General features: G+C 43.3%; 2 protein-coding genes across 2 annotated transcripts in view; one reads left to right on the forward strand and one right to left on the reverse strand.

Annotated features, from left to right (window-relative positions):
* Positions 1–15,328, forward strand: part of si:dkey-122a22.2 (uncharacterized) — a 59,038-nt gene extending 43,710 nt beyond the window's left edge. The window contains exons 8-11 of the mRNA XM_061716022.1: positions 8,566–8,704; positions 13,288–13,370; positions 13,475–13,571; positions 13,686–15,328. Coding sequence (XP_061572006.1) covers positions 8,566–8,704; positions 13,288–13,370; positions 13,475–13,571; positions 13,686–13,853 — 487 coding nt within the window. The 3' untranslated portion in view covers positions 13,854–15,328. The remainder of the gene's footprint in view (positions 1–8,565; positions 8,705–13,287; positions 13,371–13,474; positions 13,572–13,685) is intronic.
* Positions 14,544–20,543, reverse strand: zfpm2a (zinc finger protein, FOG family member 2a; the record flags this gene model as incomplete). Its single annotated transcript, XM_061716008.1, has 3 exons — positions 14,544–18,193; positions 18,549–18,776; positions 20,327–20,543. Coding segments are annotated over 3 exons (3,015 nt in total), but the record flags the coding sequence as incomplete, so codon positions are not given.
* Positions 20,544–22,032: the final 1,489 nt, after the last annotated feature.

The following is a 22,032-nucleotide window of genomic DNA, read 5'->3' on the forward strand; positions in this document are numbered from 1 at the left end:
GCGGCTGTCGCATCAAAAATGTGGGACGAGCTGCCCTTGCTGGTTGAACGGGCCCCTCCCCGTCTAAACCCATGTCTGCTCCACGGAAGGTGTTGACTTTTAGCTGTTTCATGTTATTTTGTTGAATCTTTTTAAAATTCCTTTTTAACTGATTTTATTTAAATTAGTTTTTACGTTTGTTAATATATATTTTTATATATTAACGTATATGTGTATCCCGCTATCTTTGACCTGCACTGCATGCAGCAGTGTTTCTCAGCTGGAGCCTGCTCTGTACCGCAGGTTGGTTTGTTAGTTAGTTAGTTTCAATTTAATGTCCTTTCAGAAATTCTTTTTTCATCTGTAGCAGTCAGAATACATGGTCAAAAACAAAAAAAAGAGAACAATATACAAGACAATTCGACATAGAACGATGAAGTGCAGTATAGTACAACACTATACAATAACATAACTTAACACAATGAATAGAATCTTTGATCCTAAAGTGCTTCACACCAAACCTAGTGGATTATGAAATGAATAATGCATCTTTAATTTATTTAGCAGCGCTATACTAGAGGGTATAACAGATGTTTGGGCCGGGAGGTCCGCAGAGGCGGTACCCTGTACCTCCATCATGGTGACAGCAGATATTCTGCATTGAGGGGATGAGATTCATCACTGCAGATTATCCTCCCTTTCCCAGTCACATGGGATTCACAGAGCCGGGACAAACTGACTTGTTGTTGGCCTACAATCATGCTAGACATGTTGACAATCTTACTGAGTTTTTTCTTATTACCTATTGACAGTGAAAAGAACCAAGCAATAAAACAAAAAGTGAGAATACTCTCTATGAATTACCGGTAAATAAGAATCATAATGTGACGTTCCACTCTGAACTGTCGGAGCTTCCGCAGGAAGTTTAGTCGCTGCAAACCTTTTTTATAGATGATATCTGTATTAGAGTCCCATGACAGTTTCCTGTTAATCACTGTTCCTACATATTTGTATTCATTTACAACTTAAATTGGATCACCATTGATAACTGTCTGCTGATATGTCCCTGCTTTTGTTCTAAAATCCCCCAAAAATTATTTTGTCTTCTTGATGTTTAACTGAAGAAAACCAACCTTGCACCAGTTTACGAACTCATCCACACATTTACAATACTTTGTTTCATCGTTATTCGTGATCAAATCAACTATCACAGTATCATCGGCAAATTTAAAGGTGGCGTATGACCGTCGCTCTGACTGACGGCTGCTCACACGTGCACACCTCTGACATCAGGTTTTAATTTATAAGCCAGACAAGGGTTAAGACGAGGAGCAAGACAAAGCTTGTGGCTCATCATGTTTTCTCTTCTTTATTCTGAATCTCACATTATTTAGACATTAATTTGAGTTATTCTCTGTGTAATGCATTCATTGACGCTATATAACCTCTGCAGTTTCCCAGTCTCAACCTGCCTGGTGATCAGTAGTTTCCAGTGATGACAGGTCCACCCCCAAACTCAGCCCATTTGCTTCATCGCAAGCTTGAATCCAATAACTCAGTGGAGCACAACTTTAAACCCTCACAGGGATCCCTGGATGAGAGTGGCACCAATCACACGGCTGTGAGCTGATGGATGGATGGATGGATGGATGGATGGGGAGGGGAAAAAGGGAAAGAGAAGAGGAAGTTGGGGGCAGCTGAATCTAGAAAGCCTGCTCTAGTAATGCATCATTGATTAGTTTAAACTTAAACAGTCCAGTAAACAAAGGAAACAATTTATAATCCCATGCGTGGAAAATTGTTTAGTATTTTTTGTTATAATATACCGCAATTTTTAAATAGATCTAGGTTGTATTTCATGTAATGTTATGTGATAATCTCGTTACTTAATATACTATATTATTACTATAACAGTGAGAGATTCACAGCGTTCTCAGTCCTCTCCTGACTCAGCCATCCATCCCATCCTTCTCTCCCACTTCCACACACTCCCAGGTGAGGCAGGAATGCCAATTAATGGTAATTGGAGCCGCTGTAAGCGCAGCTATTTCTGCTGTGCTCCGCTAATGAAGCAGGCTGCTAAACTCGGCGTATTTACCCCGGCGTTTACTCCATCCCTCTGATGCAGGGAGGAGGCTGAGGCTGCAGGGATGCTGGGCGATGTCTGCGTGGGGCAACAGGGACACCCTGTGGACATTACATGTAATTACACGTTTAGTTTGGAAACGCTGCTTCATCTGGATGAAAACGCTGTTACATTTCTTCAACTACATGAAGTTTAAACGTCTGACTGTTATTTATGTGGAAATTGAAACGATTCAGGACAATTTGCATATAAATATCCTTTCAATATTCCAAAACTTAAAAAAAAGGGGGAACATATGAAAAATGTAATTATTGGAATAAATATACATTTTTGATTTTTCTGTTTTGCCTGCAAAACGTTTTTATATTTTATGAGATTTAAGCCCAATTTGCCTTAGTTTAAAACTCAGATTTTAACTATAGAATAGACAAACAGCTTTAGATGTGACATATTCAGAAAATAGCATAAGTATAACCGATTGTATCAACAAACAGCACAGTAGTATTTTGTCTGATTTAGACTTGTTACACCATAACGCCTCTTTTTAATATGAAACATCATCAATATTAATATCAAACATAGAAACTGACTGGTAAAAGTTATTCAAAAAGGGCTTCTTCTGTTTTCCAAAGCATGTTCATAATAAACGGTTTGAATGTTAATTGAATAATATGATAAAGGTGAAAAGAACAAAAATCCTTGTATGGGCCTAAAGCGCTGGTGTTTACTGGTTAGTTCAGTCTGTTTTAACTAGTGTTGCATTAAAATGATGAGCTTTTTAGGGCCCGAGCACTGACAGTGCGAAGGCCCTATTGTATCTGTAGGAATTTTTTTCCTTCTTCCGATGAAAGGAAGGCCTTTTCCCCCCTCTAAACGTGCCACAAAAGTCACCAAATTTTGCACGCAAGCAGGCCTGGCGAAAAATTTGATATTTAATGGTTTGCATTAATGGGCGTGGCCTAATGGCTCAACAGCGCCCCCTAGAAAACTTCGTACCTCACGCATTACTTTTCTCAGTCAAAAGCGTTACCGTGGTGACGATAGACACCCAAAAGCGCGCCCCCCTTCTTCTGATTGGTCCATATTTGATAGTTCCTACTTTCTGCCATAACTTATGAATGGTTTGACATAAAGACTCGTGGGTGGTGTCATCAGACTCGGTTTTGTGTCCTTGAACAAAATTGGTGCAAATAAGCCCCCCCCCCTTCATCTGATTGGTCGATATCTGATAGTTCCTATTTTCTGCCATACCTTTTGAATGGTTTGATATAGAGAGTCATGGGTGGTGTCATCCACTAAATGTCCAGGCCTGAAGAATCTACATGCAAGTCATACAAGCTTCCACTGCAGCAATCATGAACGTGCACAAGGGTGGAGGGCCCGTTCATCGCTGCTTGCAGCTTTAATTTGTAGTTGTAACTTTGCATTCTTATCATTTTACACTCAACAGGGAAAGACTTTGCATGTTGGGAACATTTCTGGGATCCTGTGGTGGAGCTGGCCTGACGTGTGCATGAAAGGATTGCATTTTATATTGAAAACATGGTAGCTACTTAGCGCAGTTTGTGCTTTGTGATATTGTGAGAAGGATGGCATCAAAATAATGTGAAGGGTGAACTGGACCAATGCTAGTTTTCTTATAATTAAAAACGGGATTCAAAATAGGACCCAAAACCCAAACTGAGATAACGCCGTCAATGTTTCTTTTTTTTTTCTTTAAGAGGAAAAGCTCTACGATATCCAAACCTCATTGTATAAATCTTGTTATGACATATGACATTGAGATACATCCATGTTCATCATCTAAAACTCTAATTCTCGCAGCTGGTTGGACTTACACGTGTGCAACAATCTCCTCAAAGCTTTAAAGTAAACAATACAAGGCGTGTAATCTTCTTGTCCGACGTTTGAAGGTAAAAATACAGTTAGTTGTTCTGCTACAAACAGGACGGGTTAATGCTCTGGTACCCAGGTTCCACTGTTGATGAACTGGACCAGCTCAGCAGTCAGAAAACTGACTCATAGTCATCTGTTGTAGCCACAGTTCACTACAAACCAGAGATGTTTTATGACCTTGTCTTTTTCAAATATTGACACATCCTCCTGAGATCTTAACGAAAAGCTTGTGACATGTTTGGGTCAAAATACCAGAGTGATGCAGAGCCTCGGCTCCCTTTTCAATCATGCCTCCAACTCGGCTCCTAGCAACCGATTTTAGGGGCGGAGCCATCCCCGTTACCTGTGGTGTAGCGGTGTAAGGATAAGGATGGAGAAGCTGGATTCATTTGTTGTCGTCTGAGTTCGTGATGTCACAGCACCCACATAGTCTGAACTGGAACCCCAAAAACCAAGCGATTTTGTGTTATGTCAGAGTTTGTATGTTGAAAATAAACCAAACAAGTCCTCTCTGGCACAATTATTTTACTGTTCATGATTAAATGAAGGTCTAACCATCAAGAAAGTCACTTCATCTGGGAAATTATAAGCATGATTGTTAGATAATTCTGCTTAAATTGAACTTTTATCCCACTCAGCAATGATTTAACTCCTTTCCTAAACAATGAGACCACATATACCTGTTTTTAAACATATCCTCGTGTTCAGTACTCGAGTTGTAAAATAAAATCAGGGGGGATGGTGGATTTTATCATATGGGGACAGATAATTTGTGCTCATTACAAATAATATAATATATTACAAATAATAGCACTGACCAAAACACCTGCAGGAATGACATAGCAGCAGTTAAATGCAGCCTTCTGTAAGCTTTAAATATCCACTGGGCTTACATCAAATACATCAAAACACAACAATAAAAAACACTTTTCTGAACTTATCAATATGACTCTGTCCTTCACAGTAAAATGGTTCACTGCAAAAACTCAAAATAAGAATATTTGTCCTATTTCTAGTTAATATGTCTCATTTTAGTAAAAAATCTTATTACACTTAAAACAAGACTCATCACTGGAAAAAACAACAATTTTCACCTGTTTCAAGTAGATTTTCTCTTGAAATAAGTAGAAAAATCTGCCAGGGGAACAATATTTTTTTTACTTGTAATAAGAAGATAAATCTTGTCCCACTGGCAGATTTTTCTACTTATTTCAAGTGAAAATTTACTTGAAACAGGTGAAAATTGTCAAATAAGTTATTTTTATGGTGTTATTTTTCTGGTGATGACTCTAAATGTTGAAATAGCAGTAAAACCACATTCATTGATGAAATGACATAAGGGATGGAAAGGGGGGATGATTTTGACCGTTTTTATTTCAGGGGGGATGCCACCCCCCCTCATCCCCCCTCAACTCGAGTACTGCTTGTGTTCCTGTCATGTTCTCCTGCGGCCACTTTTATTAAGAACGGTTCCTTCAGCGCGACAGTGGGTTGAGCCTCGTGTAATAGTCGCTGTTTAAATGTTCTGTGTTCATTGTAATAGTTGGCAGAAGCTTGTGTAATAGTTCGTGTTTGGCGTGTGAGCAGGCTCTCAGGTAACAGAGGCCCTGCATAGGGAATGAGATGGTAATGAGGAGGAGGAGGAGGAGCGGGGGGGGGGCCTTATCGCTGCGGGGCCAAATTCCGACAGTGAATTGCGTAGTTGTAACAAAAGTAACAGAGCGTCCATTCAGCCTGCACTAATCCAGATGGGAAAGTCAAACAGCAGAAAGTCCATGGCACAAACTCATTTCATCACTTTATTAATTTAGATATTGCCTCCTCGCTCCTGTGGGGAGAAAAAAAAAAGAGCCCCTCTGAAATGACCAACGTTGGTGAGGCGTTTTGCTCTACATGGTTCCCCCACTTCGTCTCCTCCCGTTATCTGTTTAATTCATCCCACCAATCTTGGCTGTCTTTACCCACTAAATTTCCCTTTGACACGCATGCCTTGCTTCGCTTAATCCTCACTCGGGGGCAGAATTAAAAATGGAAAAAGAGGAGGGAATAGGACAGGTGGCTGGAGAATCCTTGAAATAATGTTCAATGCCAGACCTGGGAATGATTTGACAAGATTTGAACTGGAGGGCTGATAGTGATGGGACCCCACCCCCCCCCACACACACACAAACCTTTTTCTTTTTGGGTGGGAGGACGGTGACAGGTGTGAAATGTGCAGAGACTGAGAAGTCTCTCAAGAGCCGGGTCAAAGAGTCGGCTCTAAATTGTGGTGCCACACTGACTTCAAGGGAAAACTGTTGCGGGGGAGATGAAAATGTCAAAACGTCACTCTCCAGAGGTCGGCTGTGAAAAGTTTTCCGTCTAGTGAAGGCTGCGATTCCTAACAGTCCACTTGTTTGCCCCCCCCCCCCCCCCCCTTCTCTGCCTGGATCTATTATTGACCTGAAGGGACTGTTTCTTCTCCCATGAATAAGGCAGATACGTTATCTCACTACGCTGCTCGTGGCAGCCGAACACCCATTCTGCACAATTTGTATCGGCCGTATCGCGCCAATCTGCTGCTGACATGTTTTGTCGGAGCAGAGCGACAGTTGTTTGGGCAGCGGCTCGTCGTATCAACCGCAGGTGAACTGGGTTATTTCACACTTGAAAAGTGCATTTTTATCGGGATGGTTTTGATAGGAGCGCTGTAATTTCAGCCAGGAAGTGCTGAAGCCTGCCTGTCGGGAAATACAGTTTAGCGCGGCAAACGCTGCTGGGATTCACTTCTACTGGAAGGAGTTGCAGTCGCAGTAACGGAGCATTGGACGACAAAAGAAATCAATCACAATATTGATAACTGATCACTTGATTAAAATACTTAAGCGACAGCATTCTTTGAGCTTCATAATGATGACATGCATTCATCCTAACATTTCTTTTGACAAACATGAAACAAATTTAAATTTAAGATAAACCACATAAGCTGTAGGCTTATTAGTTGTAGGTTGGATGTTTTAGACTGGTAGACTGGTTAGACTGCGGTAGACTGGTTCTGGGTTGATCTTTTTCTTTTTTTTTTTTTTCAACAAAAGCAAAGGGACTGAACTATTTTTACTCTTCTAAAAAAAATATTGCTCCACAACATTGATGTGATCTGAGGAAACTTTTTTGATAGATTATGTGCAGATTTTGAAAAATGTGGGTAATTTCTTGGCATTTAATAATAATAATAAATTGTATTTATAGAGCGCATTTTCACCTGAAGAACAAGTCTCAAAGCGCTTACAATAAAGATTAGAAAAAAAAAGAAAAATAGAAAATAAAAAGAAAAGAGAAATAAAAAAAAATAAATAAAATTAAATTAAAAAAGCTAAATTAGCAAAGGACATTCTAAAAGACCAGGACATCAGGGATAGGCTTTCTTAAAAAATAACGTTTTTAAGTTTCTTTTAAAACAGTCTGTTGTCTGGGGGGTCCTCAGGTGGTCAGGCAGGGCATTCCAGAGCCTTGGGGCAACTGCCTGGAATGACCGATCTCCCATTTAAATTAGTTCGAAAATTATTTTTAAACATTTGTCACAAGAACATGAAATGTATTGATATATAATTGATGCTGTTACATGCACGTTTGTGCTGATAGTCATTTTATATCCAAGACCACATATCCCTAAGATCTCTGCAGAAACCAGGTCTGGGTTGATCTTTCCAACCGTGTGGATTTGCTGGGTGTCATTGTTTGATCTGAAGATCTCAGCTGCAGACATTTTTTACTGTTTTCTGTCTCTTCACAAACAGAAATGTAATTTTTAATTGTAATGCTGCTTTAATGGGGCATTAACTTATAGGTTTGGAAAGTGTGTAGGTGACAGATGTGTTAGAGATGGGTTTTTAGTGCTGGCCCTGATCAGACGGCGGCGGGGGCGAGCCTCTCCCGGAGCACGGGCCACAGATCTGTGGTGTGCCGGCTGCATGTTGGAGCGGGCTGCGCGCCATGACGATGGCGGCAGCAGGCGTGCGGCACTATTGATTGGGCTCCACAGGCTGAGACCAGCCAATTCAGAGCACCAGTGAGCCGAGACCGATTGGGCCTCCTGAGTTACAAAATCCCACAGCTCTTCTTCTTTCCCTCATCTGCCAGAAAAAAAAACAAGGAAAAATGTTTTATTCGTTTCACAGGCAAATGTTTTTGTGAAGAAAGTTTGGGATTTTGAGTATGAGAAGACGTAGGAAAGGGAACATGCGATGTCACTACTGCAGCGTGTTTTTGCCTAAGAACAAGTGAGAACTATTTTAGATATATTATTTAAATGTCTAATGGAGAATATTGGTAAAATATTAAATAACTAGTGTGGGGTTGACATTTTCCATATTCGCCGTCTCTCTGTGATGAATTTTAACATATTTTGCTGCATTGTTTTGACTGTCTTCATGGCTGCTTCTGTTACAGCAGCCTGCAGTTAATTTCCATAAAAATCTCTGATAAACAAAATGCAAACCAACCTAGTGACTAGATCTGTAAACCTCGACAAGATAAACTTTCAGAAAGGTATAAAAAAATATTGAACAATTTGCAGAATTGACCATTTTCCGGATGTCATTGTTATTTTGTGCCGTTTGGGGCAGGTATGGCGAGCTGCTGTCGTCCCTGCAGGCCAGGCAGTTTTCAGCAGCTACGGGCCTGAGCCGCATCCTCATCATCCTGGGGGTGATCCAACCCACAATAAAGGGAGAAAATGTATCTGAAGAGGTTGTCCAGCGCCAGGTGAGTCAGGTGATCACTACTGAATGTTTGTGTCCCTCCAAAATAAAAGATAAGAAAGACAAAGCTGAGGGATTTTTCCCTTTACAGTGTCATTCTTAAAGTGGCAGTTCAGGTCAAGGATGAGTATAATCTGTCGTGGTGGAAAAATAAACAATATCACTGATTAAATGTATATACGGCAGGAATGCAAGGCTTTTGCTTTGCTCTGCTGATCAAGCGCTTCCTGTAACATAATTAAAACGTATAGAGGAAGAAAGTAAGAAGTAGCAGAGGCTCTGAGTGACTTTCCATCTTCCAGAGCTGCCACAGGATGGTGCTAGTGCAAGAATAATCACGTCTCAGCAGAGATGCAAGCGGGTGACGCTTGCAGGAGCGTCCGTCTTCATATCATCAGAGACGGTGAATCTGACGCCTCCTTTTAGGAGAAATGGAAATGGAGCTGACAAGATGCAGCAGATGCATCATGTCGTAAAGCCTGGCCTTTTGACAGGTCGCGTCGTTGGTGAGGAAACGGCTGTTAATTTAAGCCACAAGCTTCTTTTTTTTTTTAATGCTGTGTGATGCAGATGAGCCCTTTCTCACAGGGGAGGGGTTTCTCATTCTGCCTCACATTCAGGCCCGCGTTCGGATCTGCCGTGAATCACACACCAAGTCCTGTAGTCATTGTTCATTTCCTCCTGAACACGTCCAAGGAGGACCAGTAGTGTTGGGCTGTGTCATCTCTATACCTCGGTTTAACAGAGAAACAGAGGGAGCATAGTGGGGCAGAAGCACTTAAATGAACACAAGAGGACTAATTTTGCCTTCATTCCTTCCTGTTTTATTTATTTTTCTTCTTTTTAACAGTAAACAATTCACCCTTTAATGGTGCAAGCGAATGCACTGTGACATTTTTCGAAACGGCACCCTGTTTCTGCAGCTATCGGTGCGACGCACCGACGTCTGCTCGGGCACGAGCGCGAACACTTCGTTAAGACGCCTTGTTCTCTGCTGCCAGCCACCCACGATTTGATGGCAGCAGTGATGAGGGACCTATTTCAGCTTTTCAAGTATTACAGTGTTGCCAAGGAGATAAGGACATCATTGTGCTTGAATTCTCCAAGGACGGAGAAAAGGTTTTGTCGACAGGCTAGTGAAGGTTATAATGTACACACATACACACACACGCGGAGCTCAATAGAGCATGCAGTCCATTTCTCAAGGGCATGTTCTGTAACCGCTGCTTAATTGAACAGTAGCAGAATTGTTTGCCACAATTCGAATGGCACCAAAGCTATCTGGCCCCATCACATGTGGACGATGGATACAGTTAAAGGAGACGTTTCCTCGGTTCGAGAATTCAAGTCTGTTCTGTCACGCCGTGACTCTCCGAGCCCTCGGCCGCCACGATGCAGGGTGAGATTTCAGATGTGATATCAGTGTTTCTGCTCTGGTACAAGAGCCTGGCACTGCTCACCGGGGGGGGGGGGACTTGTAGAAACACTTGCACAAATGTGAGATTGAGATTGAGTGAAGGAGTTAAGCTAATGATGGACCCCTTTGCACACAACCCTCCAGAATCTGGAGTGATTGCACATAAACCGTGGTAAATGTCCGGCTGCATGTGAAATGGACCCGGAGTTTACAGAGCTGCATGTGGAGCGGCGACGGGCAAAGGGGTGGCGTGCTGTGATGCTGGAAGGAGAGAGATGATTTACACGTCTGCGAATCGACCAGTTAAATAAAAGTGTTATTAGGCCTGTTAGCCCGTGGCTAAAGGAGGAGTCGCTCCTGATTGGTCCTGATCGCAGGCTGGGTTTCGAAAACACACAATGGACACTAGAATATGTGCAGAATAAACCTGATCCATTCGTCTGGTGCTGAGGCATCTGAGAACAGTTTTTTTTGGGGGGGGTTTGCATTATGGGATGCAATACGTAGTAGGGATACAGCTGCATACGGGACGTTTTTCTACGGTAGTACTCTATCCAGATATTAATATTTGACAAAATCATTACTCACTGTAGGATTCAGTATGTAGTCTTCAGTGTCGTAAGAAGTTAAGGGTTGAAAAAACACAAGATTCACGTTGTTTTTACAGGGTAGATGGATTGATTAGATTGATTAAAAACAGAATTGACTATCTCATAATTAGGGCCCGAGCACTGACAGTGCGAAGGCCCTATTGTATCTGCATTTTAGGGCCGGGCGATTTTGGACAAAAATAAAATCCCGATTTTTTTCTCTGAAAACCCGATTTTCGATTTCGATTTCGATTTTTTTGGTAAAACTGCAAAAGACAATGGAATAAATTGTTTAAAATATTTTATCTTTATTTTTTAAAGAAAAATAGCAAACAAATTTCCCTATTGGGAATGAAGTGCAATTGAAAGATACTGTAAATCCTCCTTGAGTTTAGTAAAGTGACAACATTTACAATTTTCTTGACCAAACAAAGATGACTAGACGAGCTCTGTCTGTAATGCAGCCAGCTGCAAAAAGGGAAAATCGATTTTCCGATTTTCCTTTTTTAACATCGATTTTGATTAATAAATCCGATTTAGATTTAAAATCGATTAATCGCACAGCCCTACTGCATTTGTATCTGTATTTTCTTTTTTCTCGTTTTTATTTTTCTGACGAAATGAGGGGCCTTTTTTCCCCCCTAAACGTGCCTCAAAAGTCACCAAATTTTGCACTAAGCCAGGCCTGGCGAAAAATGTGATATTTCATGGTTTGCATTAATGGGCGTGGTCTAATGGCTCAACAGCGCCCCCTAGAAAACTTTGTGCCTCAAGCCCCACAATACGGTTTGACGTACATGCACGAAAATCGGTCCACACCTGTATCATGTCGCAACTTAAAGAAAAGTCTCTTGGCGCCATCGCCGAAACCCAACAGGAAGTCGTCCATTTTCAATTAATCGTGTAATTTTGGCGCAATTTATGCCATTTCTTCAGCCGTTAATGCGGCCCGAACCGTAACGTGCACTCAGGTGTGTTACACATCAAAATGTGCATCTCCATCCTGCGACGATGGGCATTACTTTATCAGTCAAAAGCGTTACCATGGCGACGATAGACGCCAAAAAGCGCGTCCCCCCTTCATCTGATTGGTCGATATCTGATAGTCCCTATTTTCTGCCATAACTTGAATGGTTTGATATATAGAGTCGTGGGTGGTGTCATCCGCTAAATGTCCAGGCCTGAAGAATCTACATACAAGTCATACAAGCTTCCACTGCAGCCTGAACGTGCACAAGGGTGCGAGGGCCCGTTCATCGCTGCTTGCAGCTTTCATTCACATTTCACGTTTGAAATCAAAGGGTTAAAATGGTTAAAGGAGACAGTTGGCCGAGCTGAGAAGCTCGTGTCTCTCGGCCTTCCTGGGTCGTGTCTCGGCGGGAGCCAAGTTTAAATCTAGTCCCAAAGCCGGCCACGGTCCGGGTCCATATCTGTCTCTGCGATGCTATCAGGGGGAGATGGTGAGTGAGGGGTCGAGAGGAGCTGAGACGGTGAGAGGAAGCAGAATCCAGGGAAAGAGCAGCAGATGTCTATCGCAGCGAGCTACACTGAAATGGAGCTAGAAACAAACACGCCTCGTTGTCGCCCGCAAGCAGTGTCATAACAACGTTTTTGATTACGTTCAAATGTTAAAAAGAGTCGCTTTAACCAAATCTTGGGACGTTACAAAGAGTTTGATGTGCGAGGTAGATTTGATCAAGTATTGAATGTATCTTATAATCTACCTTCCTGTCAGTCATTATCTCTGGACGAAGCTTTTCCTGGTTGAGGTTCTGTTTGGTTGATATTACAGATAAATATAAATTAACATAGTTTAAACTATGTTAATTAACATGGCGTTGAGGCCCATGTGAGGTAAGGAGGTCTAACTATGTCACAGTTTCGTTAGTGTGTGCAGTTTAACCTGGAGGTTAAAAAGTTTTCACCATCAGATGTCTCTATTCCTGTGAGTTTGCTTAACCCTTTACGTGGCTTGTTACCATGGTTACCATCACTTCAGTATACACACATATGATGATATAATTAAATTATTTACAAATGTAAAATACATTTGAAAAGTCTTGCGATATTTTCCGATAGCCGTCCACTGCGTTAGTATTTTTTTTAACCACCAGGAGACTTTTTCTATACTTTTACTAATATTTATCCTCATTTAGGCCGATGAAGTCAGAAAATCTGCGAAATACAAAAAGAACAATTCATTTCATGTTGGTTTACTCATTCAGAAGCAGAAATCATAAAATTATGGTGCATCACGGCCTTAAAGGGAACGGCCTTTGGAGGTGAACTTGAGCTCCTGCCTGCAGTTTGCAGACAGTTTACCGGTGAATCAGCCGAGCCTGAGCTTGTTGTATCACTGTCGTGCTGAACTTGAGGCCCAGCTGGAACTGTTGCATTGTGGTTAGCATTTGTTACAGCACAGTTAGGTTATGTATAAACTAACCAATTACCCCAATTTAAGTTAACGATTTAAGTTTATATTGTTTGATTGGTTCATGTAAACGTTTTTGCTTGGCTTTTCTCATAAAAGCTCTTCTAACCTGATGTAGTTTAAGTTTATTTTCCTCTCCTCTCCGATAGAAGTACCTCCTCAGCAACCCCGCCCATCAAAGCGGCGCCGTGGACGAGCTGTACTTCATGAATGAGAGTGCGGCTCAAGTAAGGTATGGCAAACATATGTGGAAGTATTTGCTCTTTGCATGTCGATTTCAAAGCAAACATCCAAATAATCGCCAACACCGGTGTTCTGTTTCTTTTGTTTTTCAAGGGATATCACAAGGTTTAAACCTCTCTCCAGCGAGGTATCAGTGAGCGTGCTCACCGGGGACTCGTTTGACGAGCAAATACCAGAAGACCTAAACAAAGTGAGGACGTTTTTGTTGTTTCTGCACAACTTCCCGCCGCAACATTAAGCCCCGGTAAACCGACTGAACAATGCTCCAGTAACGCCGTAAATCATATTCCCCCCTCTGCACCAGATGGTAGCTCAACTTCAAAAGAGGTTTCTGAAGGAGTCCTACCCATCAGCCAGTCACATTCACATAAAAGGAGCGGACCGGCGAATGATCTACAAGAAGCCATCTGCCATCAGCCAGCACCTGAGGAGGCTCGTCAACCAGCGACAAGCCAGGCAGCAGAGCGAGTGACCCGCGGCCAAAACCCACGTCCGTTTACACCACAGAAACGCTTAAACACGTTGTAAATGTTCGCTAAAATATTCTCCTTTTTTTTTTTTCTTTACCTCTCTCTGCAGCAATTTGTAGAGATTGTCTCCATGTCTGCTCGGATCCACCAAGAACTCAATTTCAGAGCGCATTTTTGCACAGCTCTGCTTTTTAATTAAACATAACTGGGGGATATACGGCGTGATGAAATATTTTCTTTGATTTATCTCAGGTTTACAGTTGTTATTTCAGGCTCTTCACCTGATTGGCCAGTGCCAAAATGTAATACTTTATTACTTATAAACTAAAAGGCCACAAACACACACGTCATTGCTAAACTCAACGCTTTTATTTCACTTGGTTCTGTTTTATTATTCCACCATGTTGGCGGACATTCAGTTTCCTCTTGCTCAATAACTTCATTTCCTTTCAGCGCAACCCGATACGGACCCGGATTTGGACTTTTGTAAAACTGCAACCAAATGAGTGAACTTGTTCTTTAAAAAAAACAAAAACAATTAAATACAATTTTTAAAAAATCTCATATTTTCAGATCTATTTTTTAACAACGCTGTGCTTATTCTCTAAAGAGCCAGGAGCTATAATAATGTTTATTTTCCAGATGTGTGGAGTAAGAAAAAAAGACCAACGACCATTGGCTAATCCTGAGGATTTAAGTTTAATTATGACACCACATCAAAATAAAAATTTCCAACAGATCTGGAATTTAATTCCATCCATATACATGCATAGCAACAACGTTTTAAGAAACATTTTCTCCCATAATAAGGACATTGGAATGATCATTTTACATCAGCATCCCCCACTGACCTCCCACCCAGCTTGTTCGTCAGCAATAAACTTAATTCTTGTACAGCTTCTTTTTTTTTTTTCCCGATGGGGTTACAAATAATTATATGCACAGTCCCCATTTCATAATACTGCTTTCAGTAACGTTTTCCCCCATTTACAAAGTATTGCATTGAGAGCAAATTTCAAAAAGGGAGACCAAAGTGTATCATCAAACAGAAATACGAGTACTATACAAGAATGTTGTCATCCTCATGAAAACATCCACATCTGATGAAGAAAAGAGACGGGGACAAACAGCCACATATGTATGCAAAGCCATGAATGTATGCCAAAACGTGAGATGCAGGGTTTTGCCCGGTAATCACCCCCAAATGGTGATTTGTAAGGCTGGCATTAGTAGCAATCTGCAAGAGACATTTTGAGCATATACAGAAACTGGTACAGCAAATAAGAATACACAAGTGCCTCAGTCGCTATTTTTGTGTCTAAAATGCATCTCGTTTTTGTGTTGTCTATTGTTTTATTGAGCCTACATTACAGTGTAAACAATATGTGTGCTACACAAGAATGACTATACAATAACATTACAAACAACTCTGATATAAATTTCATTTTGAATTTAAATTAAGATCACTACTCCTATTAATACTGATTGTAAAATAAATTAATGTGGATGTGGCACCAATATTATTCTTGATTTGTTTTTCTTTTCTTTTCATTTTTTTCTTTTTTTAAACCAATGGTTTTGCATTTTTAAGTCTTAAAACGACGAAAAAAGAAGACGTTTCTCTTGATTGTCCACAAGCAGCGTGTAGCACTGCATGATGCACTATTCCAGACACGACAGTGTACCAAAACAAAGAGGAAAAAAAGGAGTCAAAGTCAGGAGGAAAGATGTAGGGAGGAGGAGGAGGAGGAGGAGGAGGGCGTGTCTTATTCTTATTTTACATGCTCTGCTGCATGTGATGAACAGTAAAACTTCTTATGGGTTATAAAGTTTGATAGGTTGTTGAACTGGATGTCGCAGAGGCGGCAGTATTTGCCACTCCCGGAGCCGTTGACGCCCTTGTTGGCGGCGGGCGCCGCCTCCTCGCCCGGGGACTTGGAGGGCGGCGACATGTTCTCGTTGGAGTCGGCCTGGGCGTCGGCGGCCCACGTGGGCGAGGGGTTGGAGGGCTGGGTGTCCGGCTGGGGCTGGGTGTCCGGCGGCGGCGGCGGCGCCGCGGCGCCCGAGCGCTCCTCGGGTTTGTGCCCCCCGTTGACGATGACCATGCCCCGGTTCTTGGGCATGTGGGGCAGGGCCTCCTTGCCGGGGTGGGGGCAGCCGTTGGCGGCCGGCTGCGGGGGCTGCTCCCTGGCCGTCCCCGTGTCCCCTCCTCCCCCGTTCACCCCCTGCTCCGGCTCCCCGGCCTCTCCCTGCATCACCGCTCCCCCAGCCACATAATCAACCGGCTTTGTCCCAAAGTACGGGGATATTTGCTCGGGACCCTTGACCTTCTTTATTGCTCCGGGATAAAGGCAGTGGGGCAGAAACATGTTCTTGTTCTCGTCTTTTGCCGGGATGAGCTGGGGCTCATTAAAAGACTTGAGTCCCGCCGCCGGCCCCAGGTGAGGGGGGAACATGCCTCCATTCTGCACCAGCGCCTTCCCGTTTCCGTTTTTCTCACATTTGCCAGGACTCTTATCGAAGCCGTCATCGGGGCTGGTAATCCCTTCGCTCTTCACATCCGGGAACATGCTAGACTCCTCGTTGTGTTTCTGCTGCGGTTGTTGCGGTTGTTGAGCGTTGGCGCCCGCAGCAGCAGCCGCCGCCGCAGCCGCCGCCGCAGCTGCAGCGGCGGCTGCCGTCGCGGGGCAAAAGTTCTGTTTGTGCGCCAGGTAGTTCTCCACCTTGTTGAAACTTATCTTGCACACTGCACATTCGTGATAGTCCAAAAGTCTTTTGGGGGAGCTGCACGTCTTGTCGGGGATGGGCGAACACTTTTTGCTGAGATCGATGGGGGCGTCCAGCTCCTGCTGCTCGTTGCATTTGGGGGGCAGGATGGGTTTGGTGACGGTCAGAGAGGCCTCCAGGTGTTTGGGTACCATGCCCGGGAAGATGTCGCAGCGCGGGTGAAAGCGGTCGGCGAGGCTCTCCACGGCCTCCTGGGACGTGCAGGGATTCATGGGGGGAACCCCGAGGAACCCGGGCTGAGAGATGGGAGGCCTCTGGTGGTCCTGGTCGGGGAGACACATCTCGTACATCTTCCTGCGCTTGCGGGTCCTCATGGTTCTCTGCATGGAGGGCACCTTGTTGGCGGACATGCGCTTCATGGGGGGGTCGTGGCGGGTGGCGCAGTAGTACTGCTTGTGCACCATGAAGGTCTCGTGGCGGCTGAAGGTGATGTTGCAGGCTTCACACGTCGTCTTGTTGGGATCATTGTCGCTCTCCACCAAACCCGTCGTGGGGCTTTTCCCCTCCATTTGCTTCCCGTTGAGCCGATCCTCGGCGCCGGTCGGGGTGGACACTTTCTTCACCTGCGCCGCTAGATCCTTATCGGGCCCTTTAGCCCCGGCGTTGAGCATGTCCAACACGTTGGAGTTCAGGCATGCCGACTGCATGAGGTGGCCGTCCGCCTCCGTCGGGTGGCAGCCGGCCAACATGTTCACGGAGCTGTGACCGCTGTTGGGGCTCACCGCCTCCGAGACCTTATCCGACAGGGCCGAGAAGTCGGGGGACTTCGTCATGTGTTGCCAGCGACTGTTACAGTAGTGCTTTTTGTGCACCAGATAGTTATCCAGGTTGCTGAAGGTGATATTGCATTCAAAACACGTGGCCCCCTTGGGCATGAGTGGACTGTAGATGACGGGCGGGTAGCTGTTTCCTCCGTGGCGTAGTCTCCGGTGCACCAGCTCTGACATTTTAGCGAGGATCTCCGAAGCCTGCGGGACTACTGAAATGTCCTGGGAGAAAGCAAACTGAGACAAGAAGGGGCCCATGGGAAACGTAGGCATGTTATGCTGCACGGGGGAGGAGGCCAGCCGAGGGCTGGAGGGCTCGGATTTGATCCTAGTGTAAGAAAAACTGGCTTTGCTGCCCGGGTGGGCCTCTCCCTTCTGAGCAGACAGCATGGGCTTCTTCTCAGCCTTGTCAGCGTCTCCGTCTGTGCCGGTCTCCTTGCTGAGGGCCCCTTTGGGACTCCCCAGCAGAGCCTCCTTCCTGTTGGCCAGCTCGGCGCGGGCCTGCTGCTGCTGCTGCTGCTGCTGGAGGCTTTCCTCCGGCCCCCTGGGGGAATGCTCGGTGCCGTCGCCCTCCCTGTGAAGTTTGCTGCCGTGCCCGTGTAAGTCCTGATGCTGTAAGAGTTCCCTGTGGCTCTGGAAGCTGATATGGCAGTGATTGCATCTGAAGGCCGCCTGTGACAGGTGAGACATGATGTGATGCTGGAATGTAATAAGAGAATCTGCCGTGTAGTTACAGATTGTGCATTTCAAGCTGGTGCCAGGAGGGAGGCTCTCTTCCATTTTGACACCTGTGAGACAGATAAAAAGGAGATGTGTTCAGAATCTCGCCTCCCACTTCTCCTCTCGAGTTAACTGCAGAAACGATCAAACGCTCATGCATTATGCCAAGCTTATTCCCATGCACAAAATGTCTTTTTGCTCAAGGATAAACTGTCAACTCCGCTTGCTGACAGCAGGATATGTATATTTCACAGAAGAAATCAGTCTTTTTTTTTCTCCAATGTGTGTAAAAACTTGCCCTTGTGTCATGTTTTTCTAAAGCATTTTGCATTTAAAATTTAAAATAAACCATCTGCAAAAGTCATCGTATCAAAACAATGACATATGTTATGCTAAAAAACAGAAAACTTCTTCTCCACTCACCACTGTGCGTGGTACTTAAGTGCATCTCCAGGGCCCGGGCTCCGGTGAAGCTCTTGCTGCACTGGGGGAAGGGGCAGGTGCTGGGGGTCTGGTGGGCCCCGCCGTCGCTGTCCTCCACCACCGTCTCCGGCTCCCGCTGCCGCCCGCTGCAGTAGTACATGAGGTGGGCCTGCAGGTTCCTCTCGCTCCGAAACCAGATTCCACATGCCTTGCAGGGGAAAATGTCCTCTAGAGAGACACAGGAAAAGGACAAGTGGGGCAGTGCTTCCATAATTACGCATAAAGATAAAAAGCTCGCACATATGGGCAACAAACGCACACGGTCTCCTTCTACACCTTTCAGGTTCCCACTCTTGGAGACCGCCATGAAAAGCTTTTGCACCAAATCGCCGCGCTAGCACCGGGTTGGTGGCCTCTTCTCAAGGGCAAACACGAACCCGCTTGGAGAAACCTCCCTGCTCAGCTGAGCCCAGATAGCCTTCGCCGAGTAAACAAACACGCTGTTTGCATGAGGTGTGTATTTCACAATTAACACGTTAGTTGGAGCCTCTGTGTGTTTATGTGAACCCAAAACTTGAAGGTCGATGGCTCTTATCTCCAGCGCAAAGACTCATCTGGGTTAATCTAGGCTTGTTGGGCGTGCAGGTGACGGGAAGCGGCTGTAGACGCGTGCTGGTGTGAGACGGTAAAGGAGAAAACGGTATAAAACGGTGAAAGCGTTCCAGCTGTGCCTGCTAGGCTCACCACCCGTCCCTTGAAATACGGAATTGTTACGTAACTGGGAATTAAAAGTTGTGTTCCGTATTGAACCAATATATATTATGCTCTTATTTATTGATATTTTTAATTTTTTTTGCACTGTTTCTTTTCTTTCAACCTACTGTATATACTGCTCATATTTTGTAATTATATATATATATATATATATATATTTTTTTTTTGTGTACTGCTGCCAACAAAATAAGTTTCCCCACTGAGGGAGAAAATAAAGGATATCTTATCTTATATCATTATATAATATACAGGTGAAGGTCGGAAAATTTGAATATATTGCAAAACTTCATTCGTAGTAAATTCAACTAAAGGTGAAACAAATATATTATTTCCCACTAAATTCAAGGTGCGGTATTTCAAACCTTTATTTGTCATAATTTTGGTTATTATGGCTCACAGTTTATGAAAACCCCAAATAAAAAATCTAAAAAAAAAATTCTAAAAGAATATTTTATGAAATCAATAAGCAATTCAATCATCAAAATTATAACAAATAAAGGTTTAACATATCATGATTTGCATGTAATGGGACTATGTAATGTATTAGTTTCACCCTTTGTTGAATTATTGAATTATTGAGTGCAAAGGAAGCAATCAAAATAAGAGGAATAAATAAGTATGAAAAACACAGTATAAAAACATAAAAGCACCAAACTGTGACTTAAACATCACTCCCACATCATTCAAAAAAATACACCTGTTCTGTTATGTTATGTATAAATTAACTAAATTAACTTTTATACCATATTCTAATTTTCTGACCTTCACCTGTAGGCTATATTCTACATCTTGGCAGATGTGGACGTATGGTTGGCTGTCTGTACAGTCATGCAAGTTCAATGCTATTAAAGCACTTTAAGCTTTAAATCAAAGCATTTTGTTTTTTCATATAAAATAAATACATTTCTATGCAGTTTAGAAGTTTTGGGGATGTCCCTTTATTTTGGCGCCTGCGCTGCTGAAATCGGGGCGTCCCTTATTTGTATTTGTGAGTGGACACTCACTGTTGACGATGGCGGTGGGCAGGATGGAGGCCATGGCGGCCTGCTGGGGCAGCAGCTGGATGCTGTCCAGCAGCCGGGCCGGGTACATGCCCTCGCTCAGGGACATCTGGTTGACGGCCTGCAGGCGCGAGTCGAAGTCCACGGCGAACGCCACCAGCTCCTCGCCCTCCATCATGTTCTTGGTGGTGGTGCACCACAGCTGGCCACCTGCAGGAAACACAGAGCCAGGAGAAGTTCGTGAAATTGGTGTTACATGTCAGGGTTTGTGCGGGCGAGGAAATGGATATTTGGGAGGATTTGGTAGCAGCCACATCTTCTCAAAGACAGAACTTCAGCGGCATGTTTATACAAGATGACGGGTTGGACATTCAGTGTTTTTCTGAAGTCTAAACCGCACAGTGTCACCATAGAGTACAAAAAAGATGCTTCAGGGTCATTTTCAGTAGGCGTAGCTGGAATGGCTAACTATCAAAACATCATCAAGACATCAGGAAATTGAAAAAAAAAGACAAAATAGTAATTTTACAATGATAAATGAATGAATGAAATATGCACATTTACAGGACTGTCTCAGAAAATTAGAATATTGTGATAAAGTTCTTTATTTTCTGTAATGCAATTAAAAAAACAAAAATGTCATACATTCTGGATTCATTATAAATCAACTGAGATATTGCAAGTCTTTTATTATTTTAATATTGCTGATTATGGCTTACAGTTTAAGATTAAGATTCCCAGAATATTCTAATTTTTTGAGATAGGATATTTGAGTTTTCTTAAACTGTAAGCCATGATAAGCAATATTAAAATAATAAAAGACTTGCAATATTTCAGTTGATTTGTAATGAATCCAGAATGTATGACATTTTTGCATTACAGAAAATAAAGCACTTTATCACAATATTCTAATTTTCTGAGACAGTCCTGTATATTTCATTGTCCAAAATCGTTTGTCAACACTTCTGTTGAAAGGTTTTACTCTTATACTGTTATTTATGTTGCGTCAATGTCAACCCACTTCAAAGTCAAGTGTGTACATCTCCTAGTTTTAAACACTGGGAATGCTTTTAATTCTTTTAGAGGCATCTGTAATCTCAAGATCTAAGACCTAAAACTGTGGTAAATAAATCCCTCCCAAAGTAAAGCCTTTCTTTCTAGTGTCAGTCAGATGTCAGTATCTGTTGCCTGGTGTCTACTGTGGTCCAGGCCCAGAGGCAAAGTCTTCCTCAGCGGGTAAACTGTTGCCTGCAGGGCTGTTGTCAGCTTCCACGGCGAGACAGGTCCTCCACATTATTAGATTGTTGTGTTTTGGGATTAAGCATTCCTCTGAAATCTTCTGAACATATTCATTAAGTCAGAGAAAGAGGGAGGGGCGGGGGGAGGGAGGGTGGGGGGTAAAAGGGAGAGAGTGAAGGTTTTAGCTTAGATAATATTTATCTCAACACATGACAGGCTTTTCAGCTGCACTTCATTTTCCATTGAAGAGATTAAAGTTTTTAATATGACTATTTACAGAAATCTGGCTGGGGAGATAACAACAAACTATGATACGCTCCCGCTAAATGGCAGAATTAGGACATTGTTTCTGAGGAAGGCTGGACAATTAATTAAAGCACGCTGTTAGCTTTCAAAGATGTGCAAACATACCGACGGAGAGTCGGGCTGAGAGGCGACATGTGATTTGTGGCCTGGCTGATGTGGAATAA

Source organism: Cololabis saira, chromosome 3 (assembly GCF_033807715.1).
Source record: "Cololabis saira isolate AMF1-May2022 chromosome 3, fColSai1.1, whole genome shotgun sequence".
Taxonomy (NCBI): Eukaryota; Metazoa; Chordata; class Actinopteri; order Beloniformes; family Belonidae; genus Cololabis; species Cololabis saira.